Genomic DNA, 13,020 nt, shown 5'->3' on the forward strand with positions numbered 1-13,020 from the left:
AATATAATTAATTATATTAAAAGAATTTGATTGTTGACTTGAAGGGGCTTTTCTTCACCAGGGAAGGAATTCTTCTGCCATCTACCACAGTTGTTTTCTGTGAATTTACAGACCTTAATATGTTTCTGAGCTCAACAGAGTGACATGATTTGCTGAGCACTTTATTACGAACGCATGTTCATCTACTTATTCATCCAGTTATGTAATCAGCCAATGTGGCATTGCTTAGCAGTGCAATGCATAAAATCATGCAGATACAGCCAGCAGCTGCAGGTAATGTTCACATCAACCAGAAAGGTGATCTCAGTGATTTTGACTGTGGAATAATTGTTGGTACCAGGCAGGCTGATTTAGCATTTTTATAACTACAGATCTCCTGGGATTTTAACAATGTTGTTGTTCTTTTGGCTGCTCCTGGTTCTGGGTTTGCTACAGCGGATCATTTGGTCTGTATGTTTCAGTTTGGCACAGGTTTTACGCCGGATGCCCTTTCTGATGCAACCCTCCCATTTAATCCGGGCTTGGGACCAGCACTGAGAGTTAACTCTTTAACTGGCGGTCCAGAAGCAGGAGCCTGTGCTGTCATTGCCATGGCCAGGAGGCTCATGGGACTTTAACAATAAATAATAAACATCCAGTAAAGATCAGATCTGTGGACAGAAATGCTTTGTTCATGAGAGAGGTTAGCAAAGAATGGCCAGGCTGGTTACTCAAATAAGCACTCTGTACAATTGTGGTGAGCAAACAAGCATCTCATAATACACAGCATGATGGGCTACAACAGCAGAAGAGCACATCTGTCAGCCTAAAACAGAAAGCTTGGGCTGCAGTGTACACAGGTTCACCAAAACTGGACAATTTAAGACTGGAAAAAGGTAGCCTGGTCTGATAAATCACGATTTCTGCGGAGGCATACAAATGGTAGAATTTAGCACCAACATCATGAATCCATAAACCCAACCTGCCTTGTTTTGAACATTTTCTGTATGTCGCTTTATTTCCTGCAGTGAATAGACTATATAACTGATCTGTAGCAATGGCTGCATGTGGATTAATTGAAGTGCTGTAGCTATTAGGGGTCATGAGGTGATGGTTAATTACCTCCAGTAGTCATTTTGTTGTGTTTTACTAAAGAAAGCAACAAGATGAATAAGGGCAATTATAATCAGTTTACAGGCAATTTTATTTGCAGAGCAGGTGTTTTATTACTGACTGTTCAGTAATTACAGTAATAACAGCTAATTTAGATCAAACACAATTTGTTTTTTTAGCTACACACATTCAAACAGCACTAGAAAACTGGACAAATGCACCACTCATTTAATCATCTTCAGCTTTATCCTGATCAAGGTCCTGGTGGATACAGGGCTTATATTAGGAGCACTGGGTGTAAGGAGAATATGCTCTGTCCTCCATTGCAGGACACCATACACACAAACTTTCACACCTAGCTGCAATTTAGAGACATCAGTCCACCTGCTGGCACATAAACCATGCACATAAATAAACTGTGCCTCTTATTATATAGAAAATTAGTGTCTATTTCTGTCTGTTATCACAAGGGAACGATTCTTAACTGACTACCATAGAGTTGAAAAAGTCGCTAGGCAACAGAAGTTGAGAAAAATGAGACGTTGTCTAATAAAGTAGAAAAGTAGTGTCTGGAACACCACTGTCAACACACAAAATAAAGAATACGACAAAAAAAGACACCACAAATCCAGAAAGTTCTTGACGGAGTCACAGAGACTGAGCAGAGACTGTGGTATGCATCACCATAGGAGTTAGGTTGTGCTGCTGGGCTCCGTAACGATGATGCTACATCTGTGTTCCTGCATTAAGGCAGGCTCATGTGCTGTACAGGACTCTGGATCTCTGTGCACGATGCTTCCCAGCTGGATCACGGTGTTCTTGGTGGTTAAATACTGACCTTCTGTCAGTGCTGACCTTTCTTTATATCCTAATAGCATCAGGAAACATCTGTAGAACTAGAGAGGAAGGGAAGAGAGAGATGATGGTGTAAATGATGACAGGAAACAAGGGGAGAAGAAAGAAAGGAAGCAAATCATTAGAGATAAATGAAATGGTACAAGGACAATGGTGCTTAGAGACCTTGAGACTGATAGAGTGCATCCTTGTGTGTGTTTGTAGGCTTTTGACAATTTGTTTGTAATTTTATTGCATTACAGGCATCTTGCTGATGATGCGGTTATGTGACGAGGTTGACGTCTACGAGTACATTCCATCTCTAAGACAAACTGACTTGTGCCATTACCATGAGCGCTACTACGATGCTGCTTGCACACTAGGAGCCTATCACCCTCTGCTCTACGAGAAGATACTCGTCCACCGTGTCAAATCTAGTCGACCTAAACGCGACCTCCAGTTAAAAGGCAAGGTCACACTCCCTGGCTTTAGGACCATCCACTGTGACCCTTGAACTTTTATCCCCAGAGGAAAGGTTGCAATAATTGGGAAGCAGGTATGAGGTGTTACCTGCAGGCAGTCCACAGAGACAGACTCTGCTCCCACGGGCAGTTTTTAGTTGCGTTCTCTGAGCCTTGTGTGATGTAGAGGTCATTGGGTAGCAATAGGTTTGTTATAGAAAAGCTGTTTTTAGGTATCTGGTGATTTTGCCATAGCTAGCCATCATGTGACGAGACTGAAAGTGTTTGTGTGCCTGTGATGGAATTGAAGACTAGTCATTAACAGATAATGTCACCATTATAGACACACACACACCCATGTAAAATATAAATTAATGCTCTTAGTAGAAAAATAAACCATTTTTTATTGCTGTAATGAAACACACTACTTTACCAGTGATGATACCTGAGTAATATTTGGTTTCTGTTGTATTACAGTTTTCTCAGCTGTTCACAAACGAAAAATGTGGTGCATGTCTGAGAGTACTGCCTGGTCTGTGCCATATAGTGTCTATATTGTAAATGACATCACTTTTCTCTCTTGAATGTTCATTTGCCATGAAATGATTGTCGAAATACAGGTGGAAGCACCGAATACCATTCCATATCATACAGCTGAGAGAATAAAACTTCCAAACAAAACCTTCTGTATTCTATGGGGACCATCTTGGTTCAGAAACGTCTGACGCCCCTTAATGTGTTGAGGGTTTGATGATCCATTCCCTTTTCAAAGGATCCAAAACCACGATCATCTGACTGTGTTTTTCTTTTTTTCTTTTTTAGCCCTTTGGCAATATAACCAGTGAGCAGTGGTTGTATTAATTGTGTAGTGTTTAAACCAGCACAGTCTGGTTGTTTTCTGTATTTTGTCCAGGAGGTCACAGGTCTTCACAGACTCCTTACGGAGTAGTCAAAAGCGAATGAAATCAAAATTTCCTTGCATTGTATTTTGAAACTTTTCATTTGAACTGATTTTTACCTTCTCATTGTGTTTTATTGATGTAAATAGTTTTTCTACCAGTACAAGGTGTTATCTGGTTATGACGTGTACACATTTGTTCTTTACATGCCATTAATCTGTAAAGGAAACGAATGCTATGCTTTGTATGGACTAAAGGAGGAGAGCTGAAGTTCTGTATATCTGTAAATTGTGGTGGCAAAACTGGGAACTGCTGTTTGCTCTCAGGTCTGTGACAGACTCTGAAGCGCACCCTCTCTATCCATCTGTTGGTTAAATATTTCATTTAGGAACCTCTGCTGGTAGCGTAATATTCAATTGTGATAACTACCTACCTAGTCGCCCCATGTTGGGGCAATGTAAACTGATATTGATTAATAGGGTGATGAGTTTTCCTTCTTGTCAGGATGATTTCATCTGTAATCCTACAGCAAATCCTTCATTCTGTAATTAGGCTCATCCTGTCATAGTGTGAGTTTTTTTTTTTATTGTATTTTTTTTTAAAGGTAATGTTAGTCTAAACTCTGTGAACTGTGTTTTTGCTCTTTCCCTACTCCATCTCTAAAGATGAATCGCATATATCTCTGTCACACACCATCCTGTGCTTCCCTGTTAGAGAGAGGTATATTAGTGGTGATGAGATTAGAGGAAACTGCAGTAGAGCCCATAGAAGGGTTTTTTTTTTTTTCTCTGTCTTACTGCAGGGAATATATACAGGAGCACACTACTGAACACTTACTGAATGTCTAGTAAGCCTTTAATCACAGCACCATCAGCTAGAGAAAAGAAGAGTCACACGCTGCTCCCTGTATTGTCTGTGCATTCAGAGCAACACGCTCAGAGTTGACTTTTTTTATTTGTTTGAAAATTTGCCACTTGAATCTGTGCTTCCCGAAATATTTGCAGTCCATTACACATGTACACAAATCTGTTCCAAATCTAGAAAAGCTCAGTTTACATTCATGTTCTAATCTGTGGAAATCTGTTTTCTTTTTTTTTCTTCTTTTTTTTTTTTTGATGTGATTGACTACTCTTTCTTTTCACGATAAAGTCCTAGCTTTATCATTTCACACTACAGAGTGGACTCCGCATGCTAATGAGCAGGGCTTGTAAGCTCATTGTGGTAAAGGTATTTATTTGTAAATGTAACAATAATTAAGCTATCTAACTTACTTGCTTACTTCAACTCCAAGTTGTTTTAGGTATCAGGAATAGAGGAAGTCGTATTGGGACATTTCATTTGGTGAGATGATCCATGCACTGTTTTTGGGTATTGGCAATACTTGTGCCAAATAAGTGTTCATTGTTCAGTGATCAGGTTGTAAGGGCCTCTGGTGTGTTTGGGGCTGTAACTTTGGTGCTGTGACTCTGTATTATGGACTGGAACTGTGGTGCTGTGAATTCGTGCTAGATTTCTTTCTTGCTAGCTCTCTCTCTTTATCTGTCATGTCCATAAATGATTTAACAGAAACCGTTTTTTTGTTGTTGTTTTTTTAGCCAGGACACTGAATTTGCAGTGAAAACATGGACGCAAAAATACTCAGCATCTGCTTTAAAGACTGCTGGGTGAAGTGTGTATTTTTGTACACATCCCTAGTTTCAGGGGTCTGTATGTTATAGTAAAAAAAAAAAAAGGTTACAATTCTAAAGTTATGACTTTATATAAATTGTTTGAAATGAATAAATAGCTGGATTTTCTACATGAATGCTGAGATCCTAACATAGTCACTTTCATTCTGTTTGTTACTCAGTCGTCAGAAAGTGAAACAGCATGCTCAGTGGTGATTAGCTACACTGAGTCCGATGACAGCTGTAGGTGCGAACGCTGCATTAATTTGACAGCTGTCTGTTGGGTGCGGTATCCTTAAAATAATAATGACTTGTTCGTTGTTTCCACTTCAAATCCAATGTGAAGGCTAATCTTGCCAGAACAACACAAGTGTTCAGCTATTTATGGACTCTCTGGACTCTCTCTCTCTCTCTCTCTCTCTCTCTCTCTCTCTCGCTTCACCTTACCACCACACAGCCTTTTAAAATGTGATCTGATGTTGTACATTTGAAGCCTGATCTAAGGAGTGTACATAGTTAAGCCAGTTAGCCTTCAAAAGCCATTGGATGCTTTTGATGCCATTTCTTTGTTCATCTGTTGATGCAAATTTGATTATTTTAATTGGATTTGTGTGTTTATGTTTATAATTTTCTAACATGAAAATAAACATGCATAAGCAATTGGTGTATTTTATATTATTGATAGATTGTCAAAGAAAAAGTCTTATACTTGGGCCAGCTGAGTTTGTGACAGAAATAATATTGCTAAAGGGAAAACACAATAGCCTTATATAATATGTATTTTACTAGTACTTTACAAGGGATATCAATATCAATATGAACTTTTTGTTTTAATTTATTGCCTAACTTTCTTTATGGAAACAGTGTGGTACGCCATTGTTCTGACACTTGACACTGCTGTTTTTTGGGTGCATGTAAATTGTGCAAAAGTCCTTCCTGAAAATCCAGGATTTCTGAATTGTATGTTTTTTTTTGTTGTTGTTTTTTCCCCCAGTCCAGACCTCAAAAATAACATGGTGAATAAAACTTTCTAGTCTTGTTTCGTCTTAACAAGTTGGATTCTCCAATAAAGCCTTCTGGTCACTTCACTTCTCTTTGTAGCTTTCCATTGCATACATTCTCACACCTCTTACATAAAGAAATGTTTATATTTAATCTACACTGTAAGTGGTATGTGGATTTAGAAATGTTTTCTAGGGTGTCTTATGATTACAGTTTCTTACCTGTTTGTTCATGAAGATGTATATAACTGGGTTGATGACTGTGCTGCTCTTGGCAAGTACAGAGGGAATTATGCTTGCAACAGGTGTAATGATTCCCGGTGGGCCAAAAGTAGCCATTATGGCCACAACACTGTACGGTGTCCAACACAGCAGATAACACACCACCGTGGTGATGACCATAATCAGCAGGTGGTAATCTCTCCTTCGAGCTGTCTTACGAATCTTCCCTAACTGAACACGAGAAAGAAGGAAAAAGTCCACATTTATTCATGGATCTACAATGGAGTGCATTTTGCATTTCTAGCTGGTTATAACAAGCAGTTAGTTTTTTTTGTTTTTTTTTTGCTGCATAATTTTTGTGTGGTTATTAAAGTTTTGATTAATTTCTATTTAAAAAAGACTTCTCTATATAGCTGTGACAGGGTTTTGAAGAGGTCTGGGCTGTAATGTAATAGATGTTACAGCAATATGGGTAGAATACAAAAAGATAGAAGTCGATCAAAACTGATTGCTTTATTAATTGCCAACTATAGCTACAACACCAGTTCATCAACTACTACAGAAACCTACTGAGCAAAATGCAATTTATTTGCAGTTGTTTTCTGTCACTGATCTGTAAAGGTTCAAAAATTCAATAACAAAATTAAATTTCGTTAAAAAAAAAAAGTTTTATCTTTTATCAGATGTGCTTAGTCCTAAGACTTGAAAGGACTAGTTGTATTTGAATGTGTACCAATATTGGACTTGTGTCAGGAACACTAGACACTTCACATCAACACACACCTCCAGATTTGTTTTTATGATTATGACCTTCATGATAAAAACTGTGTGAATTGTTCAGAATGGTTTAAATGCTGCCAAATTTCAACATTCATATTAGCAGATGCAGCCTTTTGTTAAACCCTCCATCACACTTAATCACAGCCAGTGTGACTCCAGATCTCACCTGTTTGACAGCGTATAGCAGCCTGCCATAGCTGTACACCATCACCAGCACTGGCAGACCCAAGCAGAAGATGAACAGGCAGATAATGTAGGCATGGGATTCAGAGGAGTGATCAGTCCATGTCACTGAACAGCTGGTGCCAGCTCCCTCTAACCCATAACTACTCCAGCCCAGTAGGGGTGGCACTGTCCAAATCAAAGAGTACAGCCATGAGCCCCCAACTGCCAGCAAGTGCTTACGGTAGTTTGGTCCCCGGTTGTTATACACGGTCATTGTGCTGTAGCGCTCATAAGACAAAATCACCAAGGATATTAGAGACACAATACCTAAGAACGAGAAGGGAAAATAAGGTGAAAGAGGTAAGTTCAGGGTTCACATCTAAAAGACATACAATGATATAAGCTGAACTGACGGATGAAGTACAAAAGAGAGCACGGCTTTAACATTACAGATAGGCCAATTACCTAAATAATAAGCAGTAATTATTATTAGTAGTAGTAGTAGTAGTAGTGGTAGTATATTTGATGTTTGTTGTGCTAAATTATGACTCTGTTTTCAGATTTCATGAATATAAGTAATCTATGAAATTACTATAAAACCACTATTTCCAGTTTGCCTCAATTGTAAAGATATTCTTTTGAATCAAAAATGTATGAGGTATGCTTTATTTCTCAAAAGAAAGATTTATTTTTGTGTCTAAATAATCTGTTCTCACACATTATATGGCCAAAATATGTGAACGCATTACCATGACACCCGTTTGTGTTTCGTCCCCAAACTGTTGCTCCAAGCTGAGAGCACATCATTGTCTAGAATGCCTATGTATACTGTAGTTTTTAGATTTCCCTTCACTGAAACTAAAGGGCCCAGCCAAACCCTTTCCATCCTGATAATGCCCCAGTGCACAGAGCAAAATCTATGACGACAAGTTTGACTAGGTTGGAGTTGAAGGAGGAGTTGGAGTTGCCCTGAACCCTACTGAACAGCATTGGAATGAACTGGAACACTGACTGTATCCCAGACCTCCTCACCCAGCATCAGTGCAGGATCTCAATCTTTGGAATGGGATGTTCAATAAGCACATATGGGTGTGATTCTTAGTTATCCACATACTTTTGGCCATATAGAATAGATGGGTGACACATTAAAGGAAATACCAACATAAAGTGTTTTAGTAAGGTGTTGGGCTACCACAAGCCCTCAGATGAGCTTCGACTTCTTACAAATGATATTCCCTCAAGTCAAGTTAAGAAGTCAAGAATCTTGACTTATTGTCATTTTGACTATATATAGCTGATGCAGTACATAATGAAATGAAACATCATTCCTCAAGAACCTTGGTGCAAAATAAAGACAAATGGCTAAATAAGACACTACAGAACTAAGGGCTAATATATTTAATATATCTCACTCTTGGGCACGATCAAGCTGACACTGGCCCTCAGACTTTAACCAATACAGTTTACTTCTGCATATTTGTACTTACCGTCTGATTTGAATAAATTTTACCATGTTTTACATCTGTTGGTTGTTGCAAAATTCCTTCAAACAACACACACACTGGCACTTGTTAGTGCCGTATTATTTAAAAAAGAAATGCAACTCCAGATACAGCAGCAAGCTGCACATAACTACAGAGGGCACTACTCTACAGCAGGCTTCCCAATGCAAATTCTGCAACACTGCCCTCTTCTGGTCAATGTATATCAAATGGTTTCATATTGATGAACGTAATCATGCAAGACTCCACAAGATTTTGCTAAGGAAAGGAAACTATAACTGCCATTTAAATGATCTGATTACTTGTAAAACACATCATCAGCTCATGATCAGCTCGCAGCTCAAGGAGTCATCACTAGTATCCCCCCCTTTTGTATATGTGTGTGTGTGTGTGTGTATCACACTTTGAATTCTTTCATATCGAGGTTTTTGCCATTTGAGTCTGACAAACCTCAGCCACACTAATCTCCTAAACCCATGGTGAGTAGCACAGCCATACACAGAAGAAATCTAGATGCTGCATCAGCCATTGTTGGTAACTTCTTTTATATGTCAGTGTCCCTGCCACATTAGCAGGGGGCAAGCCCGGCCATGTCGATGCAAGTAACTCGCATTATGTCCATCTGTTTTTTCCTGTCTTACAGATATTACACATTTCTGCATGTGATGTAAGTATAAATATGCCGACTGATGTTGACTGATAAGCTGATGTTTTGACTGACTCTATATTGACAGCTAATCTATATGTATGATCACAAAACTAGAACTGTCTGTCTTAAGCGAATGTTTTGCTCTTATTGATACTTTTTGTGTCTACTAACAGTCATTAAAAACAACTGTAATAGTAATCCAATACTATTAATCAATCATACTATATGTATGGTGTCCAGCTAGTTTGACTGGAGAACATCTACATCGTCCCCGTCCAGCAGTGTGATGAACTATAGCTTCAAATCAAACATCAGTCTTCGGGAGACTGGCTAATCTTAACAGTTAGTCGGACCTTTTTATAGTGCTATCACATCTTATATAACATGACACCAGAATGCTCATCAGTAGGGCACTGAGGCCACATATCATGGCACATTATTGGATTGCTGTGGCATTTTGGTAGAATATGAGTTCAAACACTCTGCAAGAGCTTAGGAGATCACTGTTTTATTGTGTGTGTGTGTGTGTGTGTGTGTGTGTGTTTAGAAATCAAAGGAGTAGGGGTTGTATCATGACAAACTTCACAGGAAGTATCTAGATAAAATTAGTCTTACTGATCATGTGGATCCACACATACTCCCAAACAGAGTAGATATACGAATCATCTGGTGTGCAGTTCAGCACTTATTATTTTAAGCAGTTTAACAATTTCAGGTAACCTAAAGCCCATTTACAGTATAGAAATTAATTGGTGTAGGGCTTGAAGATCTAAAATATTGTTCAAATTAACATTTATAGCTAATGGTACAATTACAGTAATCTCATTGTTCTGCACAGGGATTTTTTTTTTATTAACATTTGCCCTAATGGGTTAAAAATAAAAATAAATTTAAGCATATAAGCATTAGTGGTCTAACATAATGTCACTGTAGGTGTCAGTATACATTTGAGAGAATACACAATAGAAAATATCCCCCAGGTCCACTGACAATCAAGTCAAATAAAGCAACAGCAATAATCTTCACTTTAAGACATATGTGAGAAGGCAGCAAAAATATTATTAATAATTCATGCAGATGCTTTTACTGATCCAAAAAACATATCAGACTTTAGGAAAAACATATGGGAATGAAGAAAATAATTAAGCGCTGAAGTAAATGTTAAGCAGGTGGATGGATGGCTCATCAACTGCGACATGTGTTAGAAAACCTCCAGGTTTTGTTTTTGCTGTTTTAGGTTCTCATCAGATATTACAAGTGTGCCACTGATTACCTTCATTTTAAGTTCCCTTTTAGTGCATGGAGCAAATCTAAACATTGCTATAAAATGAATGTAAGATGTTGCTGCTTCTGCTGCTACTGCTGATGATGATGATGGTGATGATGATGATGATGACGATGATGATGGTCAAAGTCCACTAGAGATCAACTGCTCTGATTCACATTATATAGACTTTGGGACAAATTTACATTTACCCGTGTAAATGCTTGCGCACGTTAACGCACGTTCCTCCGTCGCGCGCCACCGACGCGCTTGGGACGTTTGGCAGGTGAACGCATTCAACAAGTCTCAGACATGGAATGTGCAACAGGTCTTCTTTATAATATTTCTCAGTATTACAAAAGTACAAAAGCCATGAGCCATGAAGCATAAACCTCTAATGGAAAACAAACAAAACCACTACTTATTTTTTTTAAAGGTATTTTATTCTACCGTACCCAAGTGCAAACAGATTTCAGTAAAGTTAGATAAAAAAAAACACAACTTATTATTCCACCCTACAAACAAGTCCAAACAAATTTGAAATGGAAAGCAAACAAACAAACAAACAAACAAACAAAAACAGTTGGCAGTAGCTTTTAATGATGTGTGTGTGTGTGTTTCTATTTTTTAAGGTGTAAATGACATTTCTTAATTGCAGGGCAGTTGCTCACCGAAGCAGGAGTTGATGAAGCCGTACCACATGCAGCCGCTCCTCCCCAGCAGCCAGCGGCCGCGCACACTGGACGCAAAGCTCAGGGTCGTGCCGCATAAACACACCAGCATGTCACTCACACTGATGTTCAGCAGGAGCATGTTCACTGGCGTCCTCAGCTTCTTAAATCTACAGAAAAGCACCAAGACGACGAAGTTGTTCAAAAAGCCGAAAGTCATTATAAAACCCAAAAAGACTGAGAGCGCGACGAAGCCCGCAGGGGAGAGCTTCGGCACTGAAGAATTGACGTCCAGAAAAGTGAGAAGGTCCTTATTGGTCATGCTGAAGCTGGATGTGAACTCAGTCCAGATGTGAGAACACGGAGGAGTCGGCTTTTACTAAAGCACAATAGAAGGAGAAACTTGTAAGAAGCCAGTCCAGTGTGCTCAATTAGTGATGGGAATTCCAAGGCTGTTCTCACTGAATCAGATCATTCGGCTCAGAGTCGACTCCTTGGGCTCGTTGTCTTTTTTTTTTTTTTTTGGTTTGCGATTATTCTTTTCTCTTTGGCTTAAATTGATTCATAATATCTTGCCCTATTTTAACAAAATAGCATCTTTTTTATTTTATAAGATATATTTAAATAATTATAAAAACAACAAAGCACTAAAATGTGCATTGTCAAATACAGTCAGCATCAAAGAATTCATGTTATAGATTCTGTGCACAAGATTCCTCTTTCTATTTCTAGATACTGATCTCCTCTTCTACATACAACCCAACAAGCAGGAATGCTTCTTATCCTCCCTTTCACACTGTCTCATACACAGAGCCGGGAGTCACACGTGTAAATGGCTAAGATATTGAACAGAGGTTTCCATGGAAACGTTTTGATTACCTTTCATACCAATGAACAGAACTCATGTAGGCGAGTCGGCTCTCAACGTGCCGAGTCAAAGAGCCGACTCTTTGGAAAACGACACCTATAGATTATCCATTCAACACAGTCTTTAGAAACTACAACAGAGCAGCTTGTGCGCTGGTAAAGTTCAAACTAGTAAAGTACAAGAGAGGAATATACACATCATAGGGCAACATGCACACACACACACAGACACACACACTCATTCCTTTTGACTTTTTGGAGTTGCCATGTTTAGGAGGTAGGAAGAAACCTTAGTACCAGTAAGAAGGCCCACATGGGCATGGGGAAAACATGCTAAACTCAACACAGACAGTAATCCATTAGAATAAATAAATTGCACAATTTGCAACAGTGACTTCATGATATCCAAACAAAAGTACAGCACTTCTCCATGTCCATTTCTCCATGTCTGCTTAAGAGGGTCTCATGATGATAGAAAAGATGAACACCCACCCCTTTCTGAAAAGATGAACTGCTGCACAGCTTGATATTTTTTTTTATGTACTCTACATCATAAATGACAGTGTGAACATCTTCATGAGCTTGGACATTTTTGAGCACACATCTGCTTTGAGTGCATGTCTTTTCTATTTCAGTACTTCCACTTTTCACACATTACAGCATGTTTTATGCAACAGCCCTGTCAATTGCATGTCACCTGCTTGGAAAATCATGCACATGAGACTAGCATTTAAATGAAAGATTTCCCATGCTACCCTCAAAATTATACCACAAAGTAATGAATTTGAGCACACATGCCATATAATTCACACACACTGGGTGAGCTTATTGAAAATTGATTTTGTCCCCCTATGTAATTATGAATGTTTGTGGGGATTTTTTTATTGAGTGGTCTTACAATGGACTTACCCAATACAGTATTATAATTGGACCATTTTGCTGGAAC

General features: G+C 38.7%; 2 protein-coding genes across 3 annotated transcripts in view; one reads left to right on the forward strand and one right to left on the reverse strand.

Moving 5' to 3' along the window:
• Positions 1-6,041, forward strand: part of st6gal2a (ST6 beta-galactosamide alpha-2,6-sialyltranferase 2a) — a 39,925-nt gene extending 33,884 nt beyond the window's left edge. For both annotated transcript variants that reach the window (XM_058391704.1, XM_058391705.1), the window contains one exon: positions 2,190-6,041. In XM_058391704.1, coding sequence (XP_058247687.1) covers positions 2,190-2,440 — 251 coding nt within the window. In that variant the 3' untranslated portion in view covers positions 2,441-6,041. The remainder of the gene's footprint in view (positions 1-2,189) is intronic.
• On the reverse strand, positions 1,322-11,617 carry tmtops2b (teleost multiple tissue opsin 2b). The gene is made up of 4 exons (XM_058391709.1): positions 11,208-11,617; positions 7,123-7,448; positions 6,177-6,407; positions 1,322-1,988 (listed from the first exon to the last, which is right to left on the reverse strand). The coding sequence occupies exons 1-4, from the start codon at positions 11,527-11,529 to the stop codon at positions 1,785-1,787; spliced, it is 1,083 nt and encodes a 360-aa protein (XP_058247692.1). The 5' UTR covers positions 11,530-11,617; the 3' UTR covers positions 1,322-1,784.
• Positions 11,618-13,020: the final 1,403 nt, after the last annotated feature.

This window comes from Hemibagrus wyckioides, linkage group LG06, assembly GCF_019097595.1.
Source record: "Hemibagrus wyckioides isolate EC202008001 linkage group LG06, SWU_Hwy_1.0, whole genome shotgun sequence".
Classification (NCBI taxonomy): Eukaryota; Metazoa; Chordata; class Actinopteri; order Siluriformes; family Bagridae; genus Hemibagrus; species Hemibagrus wyckioides.